The sequence below is a fragment of the Sabethes cyaneus genome, chromosome 2 (assembly GCF_943734655.1).
Source record: "Sabethes cyaneus chromosome 2, idSabCyanKW18_F2, whole genome shotgun sequence".
NCBI lineage: Eukaryota > Metazoa > Arthropoda > Insecta > Diptera > Culicidae > Sabethes > Sabethes cyaneus.
Genome location: NC_071354.1, coordinates 133,978,270 through 133,999,524, shown reverse-complemented (window position 1 = coordinate 133,999,524; position 21,255 = coordinate 133,978,270). Strand labels below are relative to the sequence as shown.

The 21,255-nt window shown below is 37.7% G+C and overlaps 1 protein-coding gene across 1 annotated transcript; it reads left to right on the top strand.

Moving 5' to 3' along the window:
* Positions 1-8,746: 8,746 nt before the first annotated feature.
* LOC128736024 (microfibril-associated glycoprotein 4-like) lies at positions 8,747-12,923 on the top strand. The gene is made up of 5 exons (XM_053830509.1): positions 8,747-8,880; positions 8,958-9,124; positions 12,217-12,285; positions 12,346-12,461; positions 12,516-12,923. Exons 1-5 carry the CDS (start codon positions 8,747-8,749, stop codon positions 12,921-12,923), a joined length of 894 nt encoding a protein of 297 aa, XP_053686484.1.
* Positions 12,924-21,255: the final 8,332 nt, after the last annotated feature.

Below are 21,255 nucleotides of genomic sequence, written 5' to 3'. Positions count from 1 at the left end.
GACCGTTATCATTGGTCGACAGATGCAGGCTATGTCTTCCAATAACTGGACGGAAGAATTCCTCCCTCCCGATCTGCGCGTTTGCATCTCCGATGATGATTTTCACGTCGTGTTTTGGGCACTCTCCATAGGTCCTCTCAAGCTTGTCGTAAAATTCGTCTTTAGCATCATCGGATTTATCATTTGTCGGTGCGTATAAGTTGATTAGGCTATAGTTGAAGAATTTGCCCTTAATCCTCAACACGCATATACGGTCATCTACGGGCCTCCACCGGATAACTCGTTGCTTTTGTTTTCCCAACACTACGAAACCGACTCCATGTTCTGCTTTCTTACCGCCACTGTAGTAGATGTGGTACTTGAAAAAAGTGCCTGCAATAGGGTCTACTGCACGGAACTCCCTTTCCCCGGAATTTGGCTACCGAACTTCCTGAATAGCAGCGATCTCCACTCCGAGTTGATGCAGCTCTCGAGCAAGCAAGCCAGCCCGTGCCGGTTCATGGAGAGTTCGGACATTCCAGGTACCAAGTTTCCAATCGTTATCCCTTAATCGTTTCCTTGTCCCTTGCCGTGTTCTATACCGATTGTTCCGTCCTGAATTTCTTTGTTCGTTGTTCGTGATAATTGAGTTTTCGGTATACTACCTCACCGGGGTCGGGATACCTACATCTCGCTGATGGGTCTGCCATCTTAGGTATAGCTTGCGGGATACAGCATTTCATATTCAGCCGCCCGTTGCGAGACAGAACGCTGTGTGAGCCGCCCCTCACCTGGAGAACAGGCGCTCTAGTTCGCACCTTCTAGCTTAGCTGCTTCAGTAAGTACATGAAGCATTTCCGGGTAAGGCCATCGACCGTCATCATTTGACTTAGATCTGCGTGGAGGCGCCAGGTGGGAGCTTGAGAGAGCCAGAGCTCCTTCCAGGTAACTCTCTCCATTTCATACCCGTGTACGTATGTACAACATCGAATATGCATGTAAAGCTGAAATATTATTGCAAGTTTCTTAAAGATGACTACCTTTTCAGAAATTATGACCTAATGGATGATATGACTTTTGTAACATAGTTGTTTAATTAATCACATTTGCTTTTGTTTATTTATTTAGTTATTTGATATTCTACAACATACACTAGTGAAAATATTCCTGAATTAGTATATTTGAAATATTTCTTTATGCTGGATATCTTGAATAAATTCTATGTCCTAGCTTCGGCTGGACATACACTAAAATTGGAACGATATAGAGAAGATGACTCCAAATTCTCTGGAGATTGATATGATTATCCCGCATAAAAAATAGCACTTGTTTCATGATATTTCTTTAGCAATTCAAACTAGCGAGATCTAATGACTGATTTTATATTCTATTATACAACACTCATTGATTGGCGGAATTAGCGTTTATTGCTAGAGAAGCTATACTGCCTCTAGTCGCATATCAGTCTCATATCAATTTCTGTTTTGCCTTTCTACTATATAAATATATAGTATAAAGATATAGCAATCACCCGGGAAACCGAATTTCGAAAGAATGACCAACGAACCGAGTGTCTTGCTGGCTTGTGATTTAATAATTACATAAAAATGCGAAAAAAGGTATTTAAAACACATTTTGGTAACATGTAACCATTAATTCTATGAGAAACATTTAACAATCTATTATTATTTAAAAATTGCCGTTCAGATCTATCAAACGAAACCACGTTATTGAAAATTTGATGGCTCATTCTAAAGTTATTCAAACTTAAACACTTTACCACTTTATACTAAACCATTCAAAATGTATAAAACCAAAATATATCAATCATGGGTCGATTATAATCGATTACTCAATGCGATCTTTATACATATCCGAGGGCATTAGCCCGGTGCTACCCTAAGAATACTAAAAATTTGGGGAGAGGCTCTAAAATATGCCAACCATCCTGCTAAACTTGACAAGAACAACTCTCGTATATCTTCTGCATAACCCAACCTACCGATACCAGCAAATTTCACCACCTACTCTATTTCCCTAGGCAAGTTCTCCAATCGCTTTCTCTTATTCTGCCGACCGGCAAATTACACTCCGTTCGTGAGTTTCTTATCCGTTCATTTTCCCGCCCAAGTTTCTTCGCAAGCTCATTCCCAAGGGGAGGGTGAGAAATTGATAAACAATGTTGATTAGGCGAAGAGCGTCGCTCGCACTCTCATCTTCTCGCAGCACCGAGCTCTTTAACGCCCATTCCGGCTAACTCTAGAATCCGCCGTGGTGCGTTTTCTGCAAACCACGCGGAATTGTTCATATGTTTTATTCTCGTTCTCTGAGCCACAAGACATTCAATTTAAACAAGCTGTTTAATTGAGCATGTGTTTAATTTCAATTTCGCTGCGCTCCCTTGGCAAACTGAGCTTCGCATTCTTAGAAATGTTTATTTATGTTTATTAATCTTCGACATATAAATATCGCACTTACATATTACTTATTACCTAACTAACTCTTAGTCTAAATACATACTTTGTCATACCGAAATCAAACATGTTTTTGTTGCTTTATACCAGCGTTAATATCGTACCAACGTGGTTTATTTTACTTTGCATAGATTGATCGGGATTTACTCCTCCGAGTCCAAGCTAGATCCCAAAATTCGTTACGCGGAAGGTAGGGTCACTACACTCGTATTTCATTTACAACTTGTAACCTTCATCAGTGTGGCAAGCAAGTTCAAATACTGCCGAGCAGGCTTGGCACACTCTTTTCGATTTGGCTCTTTTGATTACTTCTCCTAAACCTAAATCAGAGTTTGAAAAAGTGATGTATGGGGCGTTTAAAGAATTAGTTATTATCTGCAATATTGCTGAAGAAAGTAATGGTTTTTCTTTTGTATTTACAACACTATAAGATTGCTATCCTGCGAGCGCTCTTTTTGCTACCAACGACATTACAGCCCTATAGCGCCGTAAATACAAAAGATAAACCATTACTTTGTTCTTCAATATTATAAGCAATTACTTGTTCTACAAATGCCCCATACACACCTTTGTCAAATTTTGCTTGGCTGAGGTGCAGTACTCAAAAGAGCAAAATCGAAGCGAAGAGTGCATGCCAAGCCCGCTGCCGAGTGAAATTTGTCCAACATTTTTCTCAATTATTCGTGAATTCTACTATCACACATGGTTTATGAATATTCTATAAAACGTTGTTTCGCAGAGATGTGTTTGATGAGATTTTGAGGTCTGTTCTGCGAAGTGAATTACGTGAAAAGTCAAATTTCGCTGCGCTGCCACTCACATTTAATTCGATGTTCTGCGAATCGAGTCACATGTCGCCGTCCGTCCCAAAGTCCGTCCGTCCCAAAATTCCAATGTCATTCGATTCAACTTGGCTAACGCCGAACAAAACGCAAATGGAAGCAAATTGAAATTTGCCGTATATCACGTTACTTCGCCTCGTAGAATAAGGCCCTTTGCCAATCGCAGAGCTATAATATCAGATTATAGCTTGGTTCGACCCATGCATCTTCCAGCATTGGACAAAAGATAGGAGTCACAACGACTATTTGTTAAGCGTACCCGATCAGACAAACATAACAAAATTATAACAAATCATGATATTCTGTTATGACGGCATTTCTAACATAATTTGATATAATTTTGGTCTCGTCAGTAGTTAAAATAACAAAAATTCTATCAGAACTTCTTAGCAGCAGTAGCAGAAATGTAACAAAATTTGTTATGTTTTGAACAAAATTATATCAAAATTTGTTATGATATTTGTAACAGTTTTTGTTATAATTTTGTTAAAATATAACAAAAACTTCTTTGCCTTTCTATCTGCTATATCGACATTTTATTTCGGTTAAATTGCCAAAAATAGTACAACTATTTATCAGGAACATTCACAAATAGCGGGATTGAACTCACGACACATCGCACAGAATACAACAGTCTTAACCTCTGTGCTAGAACTACTCTTGAATGAAGGCAGATTAAATGCTTATATGATTTGGCCGATAGCTCATTCGGGTTTGTCAGTTTTTGTTTCGAGCTGTCTATAAATAGAAAATAAGCGTTCAATCCAAAGCCAATCAAGAAGACGAAGAAATTGAATCATGATATGTTGCGCCACTTTAACCGTTATGCGTGCGACAAAAAAAACACCTTTAGCAGGGCGAGTAGGGTAGCCGGGTACCCAAAATTGATATTGTTATAACATCAAAAATTTTAAACCGATTTTGATGAAATAGGTGTCATTTGATTCGTTAATTTATCTAGTTTTGAATTATCTGGCCATTTGGCCATTAAAAGACATACGGGGCCCGAAAATCCGGAATTCCGACAGAGTGTCCGCTGTGAGGTAGAGAACTGATTGTATTGCAGGAAAATCTGTCATGCGGATATAAAAACTCTAAAAACTCATACAATGAACTATTTCATATAATCAGATGTATCAGGTTGGCCATTCCGGAGTAGGTTCCTGTGGGGTCATGGGTGGCCAGTCTAGGATTGGAGGTAAAACCTAGCAGTATGGGTATCAGTTCTTGGAATTAATTCGGTAGGTGATATTTTTTACATTTCGATGTATTTTGATTGGTTATTTCGAAAATGGTTTCTACGGGGTCACAGATGATACCGCAGGATTTAAGATAATGCTTAGCATTATCAGAACAGTTCAAAACGTAGAACCATCTGTTATACATTTGGAACCAGTTCCGAAATTATTAATCAGTACTAAACTGGCCATATCAGTTCAAAACATTTAAAAGATCCACTAAACCAATTCTAATATTGGATTAGGCACCCAACTGGTCATCTGTAACCCTACAGGAACCCAATTCTGGAATGGCCAATGCGATTTAAAGTCACCAATTTATATAAGATAAAAAAAGGATCCAAAATGTCAAGTTCAAAGCTAATGGCTTTGCTGAAAGTTGATATTCTTCCAAAACAAGCGGCTTCCCACGTTTTACCGGACGTTGCTCCGGAATTACCGATTCCCGGGAACTACATGTCATATGATGGCCAAATGCTTAAACTAATCAAAACTAGATAGATCTACGAATCAAATGCCACTGGTTTCATCCAAATCGGTTCAAGATAGCCAAAGTTATGAACATAGCAAATCATGGGTACCCGGGTACCCTTGTCGCCCTCCTACGTAATAAAAAAATTCAAGTGCCTCCCATTGCTAATCCCCTTTATGGATATGCACCAAAAACCCTAATTAAGATCAACGAGTTTTACGGTGTCGAAAAATTTCAATAACGTATGTTTTAAATTGAATGAGTTATAACTATTTTAAAACTGAAAAGGTACCCGGGTACCCTGTTGCACACATAACGGTTAAGAATGTTGCACGAATTGCCATTAAATATGGTCGGTGTTAGATCAGACTGGACCAAGTCGCAAATTCAAAAAATGAGTTAATGATAGCTAACGATCAACAATTTTCTAAGCTGAATTTAACTTTAATCAGACTATCATAAATATTGCAAACAGCCATAGTTATCAGATGATTTCGAACGATTGATAGGTATTAAACATACAGAGCAACAAACTTTGAACACGTTTTTCTAGAAGAGTTTTGTCACTTGGTTCGGTTTGACTTAACGACGGCCATATATGATCGGTGTTAAGTCATACCGAACCAACTGAGTGATTTCGAGAAAAACACGTTCAAAGTTTGCTGCTGCTGTGTAGTTTAAAGCTATCAATCATTCGAAATCATTTAATATCTTTGGCTGTTTGCAACATTTATGTAATCTGATTAGAGTAAAACATAGCTTAGGAAATTATCAATCGTTTGCTGTCATTAACTTATTTTTTAAAATTTTGCGGCTTGGTCCGGTCTGATTTAACACCTACCATATAAGAAAATAATGCCAGGCTTCATTCTTGGTTTTTTGCTCAGTAGATGCTCAATTGACTACAGCGCCTCAACTAAACAGAATTCGAAAAAGTAGTGTAAAGGGCGTTTGTAGAGCTTATTATTATCTACACTATTGTTGAAGAAAGTATAGTTCTATCTTTTTTATTTACGGCGCTATGCGATTGATATTTTAACTTTTCGATCAAAAATGAACAATTTGGTTTAAATACGAAAATATTGATACCAGTGTGGACGCTGCGCGTGTAGTTAAATGACTTTCAAATGAGTAGGACTGGAACACAATGCTTCGGTTATGGAAAAAAGCATATTTTATCAAGCAGTCAGTTCAATACACAAAAACAACTTAGCAATTAACTTTTAACTTATTTAGATCGAGCATGCATTGATTTAGATTCATAAATATACCGACTTTAGTTAATTTCAAACATGGTGTACGGAATTTGAATCAAAGGTGTACGGATTTTGAATCAGATATGAAAAAGTGTAGGTACGGATTTTGAATCAAGAGTTGTACATTTTGTCCTCGATTTTTCTTAACTAGAATTAATTTTAGCTTTCTGTGATTCTAAATAATGTTAAAATAAGCAACATACTGTCAAAGGAAAATATGATGAATTGCATCTTACAATAATTTTATATTAACTATTTTACATTGTCTAGTTCTTAGGAGCACGGATTACGCTACGGCCCTCTATGGAGGAAGGGAAATTAGGGGCCTCAGAATAAACCCATGATAAAGTCACTTTTTTAAGAAGTGTGTTTTATGCTTATGTTTTGTAACTAGGTTCAGATTGGGTAACAGGTTCAAAGCCTATATTCTAATACAAACAATACAATACAATACTTCCATATCAAATAGCCCGATTCTACTGAAATTTAAAACTCGCTTGTCAAATGAGACTCGATAACCTTGCGGCTAAAGATCCCTTTCACAACCCCTTCCCCCATAGCCCCTCCTTGTGCTTATACGTATTTGGTTGAAACGTGAAAGAAACTAATCGTTAATCAATTTCGGCTGTTAAATACCGGCATGGTATTTAAAATTACAACATTATTTACAGTGTTGGGCACCGCTAATTCGCTAATTCGCTAACCGACTAATCGAGAAACGCTAGTTATACTTTATAATTTATACTCAGACTAGCCGAATTTTTGCTGGGCAATGATTGCAAATAAAGTGCTGCTGTTTATTTGAAAATTAACAAACTGTAAAGCATTTTATCCATTATAATAGGTTTTGATCTTAGGTAAATTAAGAAAAGTCATGTAATAAATGTAAATTACAAATAATTTGTACAGCGATAGATTACAATGCAAGTTGTTGCGATATGTTCAAAAATAAACAGTAACTGCTAATTTGCAGTTTGCGATTAGTGATTAGCGAAATTTCCACGATTATCGAGCAAATTGCATCGGTTAGCGAATTAGCGGTGCCCAACACTGATTATTTAAAATTATAAACTATTTTTTCTGATTGCAAAAAAATATTTTAACTTTTAAGTTACGCAATCGCTCATAAAAGTAGTATTTTAGACGATTTTGTAATCATATCGGTATCTTTGGCGCACTTTTTCGCTATCTTCTAAGCAACACATGCAGCGGAGGCATCGAAACGATTGATTCTAAAATAGCACTTTTATGGGTGATTGCGCACTTTTGAAAAGTATAATTTTGCTTGCATTTATCAATACTGATCGATAAGTGATGAAAAATTATTTGATATTTAAAATTTTTCCTTCCAACATTACAGTTACACTTGGATTTTCTCAAAGCGCGACCCTGTGTTGTAATCAAAGCCAAAGTTCTACAAAATCTGAACAATATTCTTTAGGTACCTACTCAATATGTATCGCAGCTTTATTATCTATTCAGAAAGTTAGAAGCGTGGGTGTAGTAGCACCGCTCTTAAATGTTTGCGATATAGTGCTTCGCAGTGTTTTGTCTTTACCTGACGAACTTTGACCAATGTCTAAAATATGGTTGGCCTAACCAAACGCGTGCGTCAGAGTCACTGTACGAATCTATTAGGCGGTCTAAAATGAAAGTGAAAATAAGATGTCAGGAATCGCCTTTATATTGGAGAAATCCAACAATTATTGGTTTAGCCCCCGTCTATTACAAGTTTGAGTAAAGCACTTTCGTTAGAGACATTCCATTCTCAATCGCCGGAAATTAGTGCAACAGTGAATATATGTAAATGGCCTTTGTTTTAAATATACATATACCATCGTTCCTGAGATCTAAGCGAAAACACAAGAGGTCAAAAACATCATTCGGTGCACGTTAAAACCTACACGGTGTTCGTTTTCGGTAGCCAAACATTAACCTACATTATAGACACACCAAACCAAGGAATCAACTTTGGCTAATACAAATGATCACTACTCGAACCTTGAGTTTCGAACTGGGTGGTAAATCGAACCAATGCTTCAAGTTCAAGTTTGTTATCCTTCTAGCTCAGTAAGACCAACCGAAAAATTGAGTTTAAATATTTAGGAAAATATATATATATATATATAGACACCAGACTAGATAATTCCGATCTTTTTTCCTTTTGAATGTTACACGCGATTGCCTATAAGAAATTCTTATCACTTAACCATATGTCTAACTAAACAACTGTTTGTATCCATTAATAGCTATACACGTTTTTTCACTAATTGGAGCACATTTCGCTCAGCCTAATTTAATCTCACTGTTTCTCATGTTTACATTGAATCGAAAAAATCCCTCCAAAGTCGGAGGAGAGTGATTCCCCATTGCTTTGCTTGAGCCTTATGAACCAACATAATTTATGCCGCAGTCGTTTGGCAGTAGTCAATCTGGTAACTTGTACAGCGTGGTGATCAGCAAAACATTTAGCGTAGTTATTATAATGGTTGAAGTCCAGTTTATTTCATTTTCGTTTTGGATTCTATCGTTTATGGTGTCGGCACAAGTAGTTCCTTCTTGTTGCGGAACCTTTGGCTACGAGCTCCTGGCTGCTCGTTTAGAAAGTCTAGAAAACGTGTAAGTCGCAGCGCTCGCATGTCTCGGATTCCTATTTTGTATATTCAGAACGTTAATTCCTTGATACAAATTCACAGTGCCATGCAATCCAAACTGAAATTTACGGAAGATATTCAAAGTTTACGAAGTGATCTGCAAACATTGACAACTAACGTTCAAAATGTGGCCTGGACCAAAATGGAAGGTAAAAGTGGCGGTATCGTTAGCCATGAAGAAGGACGTGTGAGCTCAAACGTCGGTTCAGGTTGGTTTTCGCGCTATTACACTGTGCATGTTCACTTATTTTAATCCTAAGTTTCGAGAATTTGTTGATTCTTCAATCTTAACTATACATATAGTCATACCATCTAAAATATGGTAATACACAATATATTCAAAGCTATGCCCAACAAGTTTTTTTTGTTGAATAGTGGCTTATTCAACCATTGTCTAACTAATTGTCGGATAATACTAAGGCCATTGCAAATCATTTTGAAAGGTTTTGTCACCCCCCCCCCCCCCCCCCCCTTCGAAATTGGCTTGAAAAATCGGGGGGCAAAAAAATAATTTTATAAAATCAATTGTCTGTGGGCTCTACAGCCTAAAAAACTAGAAAAACGAGTGTACGAGTTGAGTTAACGCTTCTAGCATGAATAAGAAATGGAAATTCAAACAGCGGAATTTCCGAAAATCGGCCAGAAAAATATCTTTCGTTTTAGTCTTTTTTCCGTAGATTTTTGCATGGAAATGAACAACGTGTATATTAATATATTAAAAGCAAGAATAGGTTTGGTTTTCACGTTTAAACTTAAAATAAAAATGCCTAAAATCCATATTTTTTTTGCTTGATTAAAAAATTCCCTTTGTTTTTTTTCGCCCCCCCCCCCCCCCTTCAGTGGCCCAACACTAGAGGGACAAAAACTTTTTAAAATATTTGTAATGGCCTAATTGGTAACAAAAATTTTTCTTGGGTGGTAATTAGGGTAACGTAGAACTATGTTTTTGTTTACTATATTGTGGCCACTTCAAAAGTACGAAAAGTTAACACGTACGCTCAAAACACAGTTTTTTCTTTCCGTATGAATAAAACAGTTTACTTTACTGGTCGTCCTAGGTCCCGAAAAAGAAACAAAGCAAACTCTTTTATTCATACGGCCTATTGGCATCAAATTATCAGAATTTTTTCTAATCATATTGATATAAGGTAAGGGAGAGTATTTTCAGCCTTAAAAGCGATTGCTTCTATTTCTTCGGCCTAAATCTAGTTTTAATGGAAGAAGTAAAAAAATAAAATATAATGAAAAACAGCAGATTACTTGCATTTTTTGGAAAATAGTTATAACCTATTTAAGTTGTATATCGGCAAAGTGTTTAGATGTTACCTGAAAATATCCTCCCGTATCCCAGATATTGATTGATATGAGGAATACATTTTTGGCAAAGCACCATTGAAAAAAAAAACTACAAAGTATACAGCCCTAAGAGTTGTACGAAAGGGTGACGTAGGACTATATCAGATCATCAGATCTAAGACTAATGTAAACTGCATTTTTGGCATATGTATGTTTATAAAAATCTGTGAGTGCCATTGTGTAAGTGAATGTTTAGAAGAAAATAGCGAAATATTCAGATTCGATTCTTCATTGAATGCAACGGTGGCTATGAAAATACGTGGACGGGATTTCATGAGTACAACGCCTGCAACCTTTCAGACATAGAGATTTCTTTTAAAATCACTTATGTGCATCATAAAGGTTGGAATGGATAATGAATGGCAGATTATTGTATTGAATATTAGCTTGATTAGTTTCAATAATCTTACTTTAACTCGTATGTGGCCTTTAAAAGGCCCATTGGTTACAAATAACATTAAAGCCAAAGCACGTTCATCGCAAATATGATATGAAAATTCCTGCCTCCAAATACCCGCACATGTCAAATTTGGTTCCATTTGCTTGATTAGTACTCGAGTTATGAGGAAATTTGTATATTATTTGCATGGGAGCCCCCCCCTCAATTTACCATAGTAAAAATTCTTGCCTTCTGAAACCCCCACATTCCAAATTTGGTTCCATTTGCTTGATTAGTTCCAGAGTTATGAGGAAATTTGTGTTTCATTTGTATAGGAGCCCCCCCTCTTACGCCCTCCTTAAAATTATTCTCTTACCGCCCTATAAAATTGCTGGGCATTTTATCTATCCAACGACATATAAATTGTTCAGTTTCGTTCAGTAGTTTAGTAGTTACTAGCATTTAAAATCTTTCATTCAAACGTTACACTTCTATTTTCATTTTCACAAAGTGCTACCCAGTCCCAGCATAGTAAACAAAGACGTAGTCCTACGTCAAAAACATAGATATCAAGCACTGTCAAGAATTAATGAATCAACCAATCACATATTAGCATGCTTTTGTTGTGACAACAATTTTACACATATACGATTTCGATTGCATGATTTTAGACATGAAGTGCCAATTTCCCCATCTAATAGGTAAAGTATTATTTATCTCGAGTAAACCTAGACCAAGTTGACGCCCTAAGAGCAAACAATTGTATAAAAATGTAAATCCGCCTCTTCCCTTCCAATGATTTTATCGACATAGGTACCAAAGTGACGGACCCATATTTCGCAACTTTTATCATAAAAATTTACTTGAAACGAAATTGATCAAGGTTTTCTAAAATTAGATATTTGATAACGCCAGCATGGACACAACTTTCGCCATTTTGGAAAAACCTGATTTGTGTTTACGTTAATATAAAAATGACAAGTGAATTCTCTATATTCTTAATAAATCTAGTTGTTATATAGACTTCCCAAGTAACATTTTTGTTGTATAATAGCTAATTAAACTATTGTACAGTTGATTTCCGTGGTACAAGTGCTTGATAAGCTGTTATACAACAAAAATGTTACTTGGGTTTGCTTTGTTTTGTAGTGATTGTTTATGAAACGTTTTCGAAAACCGATACAAATTGACGAAATATTTTTACATTTTGAAATTTGCTTTGTTAGTAGCAGTTTATATTGAGTAAGAATACCTTCATTATATAACGGTTTTGCTTTTGCTCAATTCGTTCATGTATTTCGCAGTAAAGTGACTAGTTTGAGCTGGTTGAAAATCCGCTAGACCTATCATATTTACACGGTTGTATGTAACAACTGAACTTTAAAAAAACAGGTCAATTAGATTTTACGCAACAAAAAGGTTAAGTTAAATACTTCAGCCTTCCCAAGAATAGAGTAAGTAGAGAGCAAGAAGAGTACGTTTGCGTTTTGGCAATACTAGGAGCAAACATTAATTTATATGGGTCAATATGATATAAAATAAAATAATAAAACCATTTGTTTTCAGATCCACCCCGTGCTTGCGATGAAATTCTAAGTCGAAAATCTGCGCCTTATCTCTTAGACATATTTCGTGGTATTCATAATCCATTCGAAGTATTTTGTGATCAAGAATTTGAAGGCGGTGGTTGGCTAGTATTCCAGAACCGTTACAATGGCGCTGTGGATTTCTATCGGTCGTGGAAAGAGTACAAGGATGGTTTCGGTTCGCTAGACGGTGAGTTCTGGCTTGGATTAGAGAAACTTCACCAGGTAATTAAATTCCATAAAAGCTCTTATTCTCGAATAAAGGAACTGCTTTTGTAGATAACCTATTCTGATCATTATGAATTAGCCATCTTGATGGAAGATTTTCACGGAGAGACTGCCTTTGCTCGGTATTCAAATTTTGCAATTGGTGGTGAAGCCGAGTTATACAACTTAATCAAATTAGGCACCTACAGTGGATCGGCCAACGACAGCCTGATTTATCATAACAAAGGAAAATTTTCGACGTTTGATAATGATAACGACGAAAATCCCACTAGTTGTGCTATGACATATTTTGGAGCCTGGTGGTACAAATCTTGCCACACGAGCAATTTAAATTCCAGATATGTTCGGGCTGGATCAAATATAGAAGCGAACAAAATGATAGTGTGGCGCAAGTGGAAGGGAGATTTACATACTCTGAAAAAGACGCGAATGATGATTAGACGACTTCAGAGCAAGTAATTGTATTATAATTTTTGTCTTACAAAGTAATGGTAATAAATCATCTAATACTATTAGTAATAAAATATTTATTTAATAATTATTGAAAAAAAAGAAAAAAAAATATTTAGGATAATTTGCCAATTATTGCACACTGCACCTTTTCACGACATTGCATGTTTGCACCTTTTCACGACGGTTTATTATGTTAAATGTAATTTGACAATAACATCGGCTAGATAATTTCATTATACACCAGAATGTTACTATTTTTTTAGTAAATCAACGTGGTTTTTAAGCGTGATAACAACTTTTCATATATGTGTCCCAATTTCGCTTTCATCAAACGATTTTTTCTTGTCAAAATTATTAGGAAAGTTGATTTACAAAATAAGCTTTCATCGAACGTTAAATGCAAATAAAGAAAATTTAAGCTGGATTTTTAAATTTAAAAAAAAACTATAGTTAGATAACTTTACATAATAAAAACCTAAGAGTAATATTTATATGCATCACAACTTAAAGTTCCTATGCATCAATGTACATTTAATCTTAATATGCAAGGAAATAAAATTGTCGAAAAAATGCCGGGGGCTATAGTCCCCCCTAGAAATAAGCACTAGTTCCGCCAATGGATTTTTTATAAGTTGTGCTTTTGTTGTTGCATTCAACTTAAAAAGTTGCATAAATATAACGTTTAAGTACGTTATTTTTAGTGATTAAAATTAACGATATTTTCGATACAAGGGCGATATTTTTCGAAACCTTTCGAACGAACACGAACCCGCGAACACAACGCTGAAAACATATGCAGTGAGTCAGGTAACACAGTAGGTCTTAATGGATGCTAAGGTTAATAAGGATTGCTAATGTTAGACTGTACCATGCCGTATCGAAATCCGTACACCTAAGAACTAGACAATTTTAAATGGTCAATATAAAATTATGATATCGTAATAAGCAATTCGTCATATTTTCTTTTGACAGTATAATGCTTATTTTAACAATATTTGGAATAACAAGAAACTAAAATTAATCCTAGTTATAAAAAATCGAGATCGAAATGTGCAGGTATCAGGTATCAGCATCTTTGGCTCGAACAGCACGTTCCTCACAATCATGTGGAAGATTTGTGCCTTGCCCATCTTGCCCGTGTCATCATTTACCTGATGAGGACGGGAAGGAAAACAGGAGGAATAGGAAGGGGTGGATGAGGAATTTGGACAAACACAAACATATATATACCGAGAGATTTTTGTACCCCCGAGGGGATACTGCAATCCTTGGTAGTTAACTTATCAAAAGTACACCCCCTGGGGGGTATACTCATGATAAATAAGAGCTTATAGCTCAATACCGCTTTCGGTAAGGAACATCAAAATGTCTCGTAATTTTAGTTTCCTAAAATCCGATTCATTTAAGACGTAGGATCCAAAGATCCTATGACGCAATTGTGCTACTGCAGGACAGTTGCAAATTACGTGATATGGTGTACCGTAGTCGGATTCACATAAATTACAATGAAACGATTCAGCTCGCTGAATCGTAGCCATATGATAATTTAGTCTGCAGTGACCAGTCAGTGATCTGACAAGAATACTGCAATTTACCTTTGAGTGTTGCAAAAGAAATTTCGCAACCTTCTCACAAGGCTTAACAATGAAACTTTTCGTTTGACGACAAGTTTCAAGATTTTCCCAATAACGTACATGTTCAGATGAAAACCAAGATCGAATCTTTTGTTTTATCCAACATGCCGCAATTGGTAAAGCAGGTTCCGGTCCGAAAACCGACTTTTCTGCTCCAGATCTTGCTAGTTCATCAGCCCATTCATTTCCGGTTATACCAGAATGGCCAGGAACCCAAACCAGATGAACGGCATTTAGAATGCTTAGTTCTTCTAATTGGGTGTGGCAGGCGATGACTGTTTTAGATTTAGAATTAGCCGCACAAAGGGCTTTTATAGCGGCTTGACTGTCAGAACAGAAGTAGATAATCTTGCCTATCAGTTCTTTCTGAAGTGCAAACTGAGCTCCGCACATAATTGCAAAGATTTCAGCTTGAAAAACGGTGCAGTAACTACCCAACGAATAGGATTCCTCCAATTCCAGCTCACGGCAGTAAACACCAGCACCCGCGCGACCTTCGTACAAGGAACCATCGGTATAACAGACCACATAGTCGGAAATTTTCCTTTCCATGTAGCCTGACATCCAATCCTCTCTAGGAGGAAAGTCACTTGAGAAAGTCCTATACGGGAAAGTACGCATGAGCGTTACATCGCTAGGAGCAAGGGCAAACTTGTCCTCAGCAACAATTTGCGACCACAGTCGAGTATGACCAGTGGAACCGTCCACAGACTGCCAAAGGCCAATCGCGTGTAGTCGATAAGCACATATTAGTGCCTCTTGCTTCAGGTGGAAGTGTAGAGGTTTAATATTGAAAATAGCTTCTAGGGCGGCAGTAGGAGTTGTAGTAAATGCACCAGACATTGCCATTAAACACATCCTTTGAAGATGGTTTAGCTTTGTCTGGACAGTCACAACTTCCCCTCTCTGCCACCATACAAGACAACCATACGCCAGTATTGGTCTGACAACGACCGTGTATAACCAGTGTATGTATTTGGGTTTAAGCCCCCAAGAGTTGCCAATTGCTCGTCTACATTGCCCAAAGGCCATGCACGCTTTTTTAATTCGGAAATCAATATTTGTGGACCAGTCAAGCTTGGAGTTGAGAATCAACCCCACGTACTTCACTTCGTTCACAACATCAACATCCGAATCGTAAAAGCGCAGAACGCGAGCTCCATTGGTATTTCTACGTCTTGAAAATAAGACGATAGATGTTTTGCTCGGATTTACCGAAAGTTCAGTTTCTCGGCACCACGTTTCTACGACACGTAGTGCCTGCTGCATTAAGTCAAATAATGTGCTTATGCACTTTCCAACTACTAGGATGAGATAGTCATCCGCAAAACCATATGACGGATAGCCTAGACCATTGAGTTTCCTCAATAGGCCGTCCGCCACAAGATTCCATAAAAGAGGCGAGAGAACGCCACCTTGTGGACATCCACAAACACTTTGCTTCCAAATGCTTGCTTGCCGTAAGGACGAAAAAAGCAATCGGTTACTAAGCATTTGTTCTATCCACTTTATGATTATTGAAGGCACATTATGATAACGAGCAGCCTCCAAAATGGAAGCGAAAGATACGTTATCAAACGCGCCTTCAATATCCAAAAAAGTTCCTAAGCAAGATTCCTTTTGTGAAAAAGCAACCTCAATTTTATCCACCACATCATGTAATAAAGTGGTTGTAGACTTGCCACTTTGATAAGCATGCTGTGCTGAATGAAGAGGAACTTCTAGTAAGCTTGTTTCGCGGATGTGGTGATCAACAATCCGCTCAAGTGATTTAAGCAAGAAAGACGTTAGACTGACTGGTCTAAAACTTTTGGCTTGCTCGTATGTCGCGCGTCCACCTTTAGGAATAAACTTAATGGTTATTTCACGCCATTGAGTTGGGATGTACCCAATAGCAATACTACACACAAACATCCTTCTCAGAATGTGTTTGAAGTACTTGAATCCTTTTTGCAGTAGAATAGGGTATATTCCATCTGTTCCAGGAGATTTGTATGGAGAGAAGCTGTTCACGGCCCACTCAATCGCTTCAGTTGTGACAAGTCTCCGAGCAAAAGCCCATGAGTCTAAGCCACCTAAAACGATTTCTGGATCGTTTCGAACTTCAGGTTCCACACAGCCCGGAAAGTGACTATAAAAGAGACATTCCAGGATTTCATTGTCATTCGAACAGTATTCACCGTTCGAACTTCGAATGTTATTAACCTGATAATCTTTCGATTTTGACAGTATTTTATTAAGTCGACTTGCCTCGCCGAAACTGGAAACGTTGCTACAGAACCTGTGCCAGCTCGTGCGTGCTGAAGATCGTAAAGCCTTTGCATAGGCTTTCCGGGCCTGCTTGAAAGGCTCCACGCCATCCCTCCGACGTCTATTCCAGGCTCTCCTGCATCGTTTCTTTAGTTCCGCGAGATGAGAGTTCCACCATGGTGTTCCTCTAGTCGTTTTAATAGTTTTTAGTGGGCAAGCTACTTCAAAAGCTTCCGCAATAAAAGATGTTGTGACATCTACAGCCACATCCAAGTCGATCGATGACTCAATCGTTGGTTCGAATCCTTGAAATTTCGTCGCCAGTTCCTCCTCAAAGAGTTCCCAGTCAGAAAATCTCGGATTGCGAAATGTTGCAACGTTCAAGGAGACACCCAAATGATCAAAATATATAAAGCAATGATCAGATATTGGTGTCTCATTTGAAACATGCCATTGTGCCAACTCATGACTGATCCTGTTAGAGCAGAGTGTTATATCTAACACTTCCTCTCTACCAGCTCGTATGAAAGTTGGACAATTGCCAATGTTGAGTATTCCAAGGTTGGTACCACTCAAATATTCCATCAAATCAGAGCCTCTCAGATTGATATCCGAGCTGCCCCAAATGATGTGATGGGCATTGGCATCACTGCCTACAATGAGCGGAAGCCCACTAGATTGGCAGTATCTCACCACATTTCTGAAATCGTCGCTGGGAGACGGTTCATCGTGTGGTAAGTATGCAGAACAGTAGACATAGCGCCTATGGACATCATCCACGACGAGTTCTACTGTGACTGCACAAATATCTCGAGTAGTCAACTCAGAGATAAGGCATGCACTAATTGACCTATGCAACAATATGCATGCCCTGGGCATCAAACGAGGATTTGTCATACCAGTTTTGCTGAAAACAGCAAAGTTCTGGTTTCCAATATCCGTCGAATGAAAGTACCCCTTGCGAAAATATGGCTCCTGGACCAATGCGATGGTGACAGAGCCATTAAAAAGTTTTTCGCATAAATACAAATTTGCTGCCCGTTTGTGCTGAAGATTTATTTGTGCGACTCTAACTATTTGACTAGCGGAGTATACACAAACAATCGGAGTATGCACAAACAATCTCCAACACAGATCAGACAGCAAATTGTAAGCGAAGCCAATTAAGTTGGCCAGAACGCACTTGGCGTAAAACCCATAAGGGAAATTGGGCAGGACTACTATGCTGTTCCCACGAAACGCAAGGGACAACAAAGATCGACCGTACCAGAGCCCCGCATGGCACAGTAGGGGCAAGATGCCCAAAGCACTCCGTTCGCGACTGGCATGTTTTCACCCCTCCAGCCATTCAGTCATCGGCACGGAGATAGACCTTGACTTAGGGGCACCTGATTTGCCGACTCCCGGCAGGATCAGGTCCCGTGGCTCAATTTTTGCCCAAACGTACAATTCGGCACCAACCGCCAAAGGGCGTAAGTGCAGATTGTGTAAAACAGACCGATTAAGAGTCTCTTTCTCTCTCTCTCTGTGCTAAGCCAGCTGAGAAAATAACTCTCTCCCGGTGTGCTCACACCCCGCAGCCGCGCCCTCCGAAAATCCTGCGCCGAACTGCACGATTAGGTAGCCGGAAACCACACGGCGAGTGTTCCACCTTCTCTGTCTGCATACGACAACCAAAGTTGCGTACCACCAGGTGCGCAACTTTGGCTACCGTACCCCAGCCGGCACCTCGTGGAGGTAGAGATAGGAGTTAGAAAACAGAGGTGATATATTTGCACATGTTCACTCATTTGCCAGCCCTGGCAATTTCGCTTTCATCAAACGATTTTTTCTTGTCAAAATTATTAGGAAAGTTGATTTACAAAATAAGCTTTCATCGAACGTTAAATGCAAATAAAGAAAATTTAAGCTGGATTTTTAAATTTAAAAAAAAACTATAGTTAGATAACTTTACATAATAAAAACCTAAGAGTAATATTTATATGCATCACAACTTAAAGTTCCTATGCATCAATGTACATTTAATCTTAATATGCAAGGAAATAAAATTGTCGAAAAAATGCCGGGGGCTATAGTCCCCCCTAGAAATAAGCACTAGTTCCGCCAATGGATTTTTTATAAGTTGTGCTTTTGTTGTTGCATTCAACTTAAAAAGTTGCATAAATATAACGTTTAAGTACGTTATTTTTAGTGATTAAAATTAACGATATTTTCGATACAAGGGCGATATTTTTCGAAACCTTTCGAACGAACACGAACCCGCGAACACAACGCTGAAAACATATGCAGTGAGTCAGGTAACACAGTAGGTCTTAATGGATGCTAAGGTTAATAAGGATTGCTAATGTTAGACTGTACCATGCCGTATCGAAATCCGTACACCTAAGAACTAGACAATTTTAAATGGTCAATATAAAATTATGATATCGTAATAAGCAATTCGTCATATTTTCTTTTGACAGTATAATGCTTATTTTAACAATATTTGGAATAACAAGAAACTAAAATTAATCCTAGTGTTAAAAAATCGAGATCGAAATGTGCAGCTCTTGATTCAAAATCCGTACACTTTTTTATGTCTGATTCAAAATCCGTACACCTGTGACTCACTGTGACTCCCCAAGAAACATTTATGCGCTGAATAAACATTTTAGCAGCCATAATTATTCAGCCATAGCTGAATATGCATCGAATAAAATTTATGTAAACAACTGTACAATACTTATTCAGCCGAAATTGGAGAACTTATACAACCTATTTTATTCGAGGCGGAAAAACACTTGTTAAGCAGTTATATCGCCTCTGTGCGCCTTGTTTCCAGCTTGGCGCAAATTGGTTATTTAAAAACGCGCAATAGCCTTTATTAAGCTACATTACAGCTTCAAAGCAGCTATTAACCAGCTCGAAGCTTGACTTAGACTTAGACGAGAAATAGTTTTGCAATGCTTTTTCAGTCGCTTAATCAACGTCTATGCAGCCAAAAAATAATTTATTTTTAATTTAAAAAAGAATAGAACGCGTCATGTTTATTTTGCTATGGCATCGTATGCTGTGTTTTAAATTTTGAATATCTTGAATTCGTATAGGCAAGCTAATTAAAATTGTATGTCGTCATCTTTCGGGAATTGAACCGCCATCTTCTGATCCATAAGCACTCATCGTATGATCCGCCCCATCTGCATCTGCAGAACAGACAGTGAAAATATCATTACACTTGAAGCAGTCGATAATGTCGATAACTGACATATGTTTGCTGTCATTCGAATTGCGAAACTCTATGATCTGACAGTATGTGTGCTGTGAACCAAATGAAAGCTTGGTATTAGTTGGTAAAGCCACTTTAACACCCTTAAGTAGCTTTAAAGTAGTTTGAAAGCTATGAGCCTAATGAAAGCGTCTACTGGTTTATAAAGCCACTTTAACACCTTTAAGCAACCGTAAAACGGTTCTATGTTTATGGCTGTTTAGAAGCGGATTGTTTAGCAGAAAAATCCGCTTTTAAGCTTGTTTATCAGCTTTGGAGGAAAGCTGGTTTGGAAAAACTTAAAGTAGCTTAAACATCGCTTGGTCAAACACTATTTGAGTGCTTACTTTATGCAGCTTGGATCACGTTAAACCAACTCGTAAACAGCAATTGCTCTTGCTGTTTACGGGTTGGTTTAAAGCGATCCAGTGTACAAGATTTTTCGAAAACAGACACTGATGAAGCCTGCATGTCATAGGCGAAATAGATTATTTTTTGGCTGCATAAAGGTTGATAAGACGATGATTAAGCGACTGAAAAAGCATTGCAAAACTATTTCTCGATCTAAAAATTGAATTGACAGCATTGCGCAAATTGGTTATTTAAAAGCACGCAAAAGCCTCTATTAAGCTCCATTGCAGCTTTGAAAGCAGCTACCCAAGTAACAATTTCAGGCTGATCAAACGCTTTTATAGCTGATTTTTATTCTACCTTTGGCTGAACTATGGTTTAGTTTTAGATATAAAAACCTTTTTTCAGCTCTTAAGCATGTAAATTTGGTGACTTTATCAAGCTTCGGGCTTGCTTATAGCTGCAATGGAGCTTAATAGAGGCTTTTGCGCGTTATTAAATAATCAATTTGCGCCAAGCTGGAAACAAGGCCCACAGAGGTTATGTAAAGAGCGATATAATTGCTTAACTTCTTTCGGTCTACTTAACTTCTTTCTTCTTTCTGTGTTCTTTCTGTCTCAAACAAAATAGGTTGTATAAGTTCTCCAATTTCGGCTGAATAAGTATTGTAGAATTGTTTACATAAATTTTATTCGATGCATATTCAGCTATGGCTGAATAATAATGACTGCTAAAATATTTTAATCAGCGCATAAATGCTTCGTGGGAGGTTTGTTTAACAAGATGAAAAATCGTTTATTCAGCTAGTATAGCACAATTATTGAGAATATTGACGGGTTGTGGAGAGGTTGAAGATGCG

What these genes read in the sequence shown, in the direction of transcription:
- LOC128736024 (XM_053830509.1), top strand. Translation starts at nt 8,747, where the DNA reads ATGGTTGAAGTCCAGTTTATTTCATTTTCGTTTTGGATTCTATCGTTT. An exon ending in TCTCTTAGACATATTTCGTG is followed by an intron (nt 12,286 to 12,345) that starts GTATTCATAATC and finishes GTGGTTGGCTAG; the next exon opens with TATTCCAGAACCGTTACAAT. An exon ending in GATTAGAGAAACTTCACCAG is followed by an intron (nt 12,462 to 12,515) that starts GTAATTAAATTC and finishes CTGCTTTTGTAG; the next exon opens with ATAACCTATTCTGATCATTA.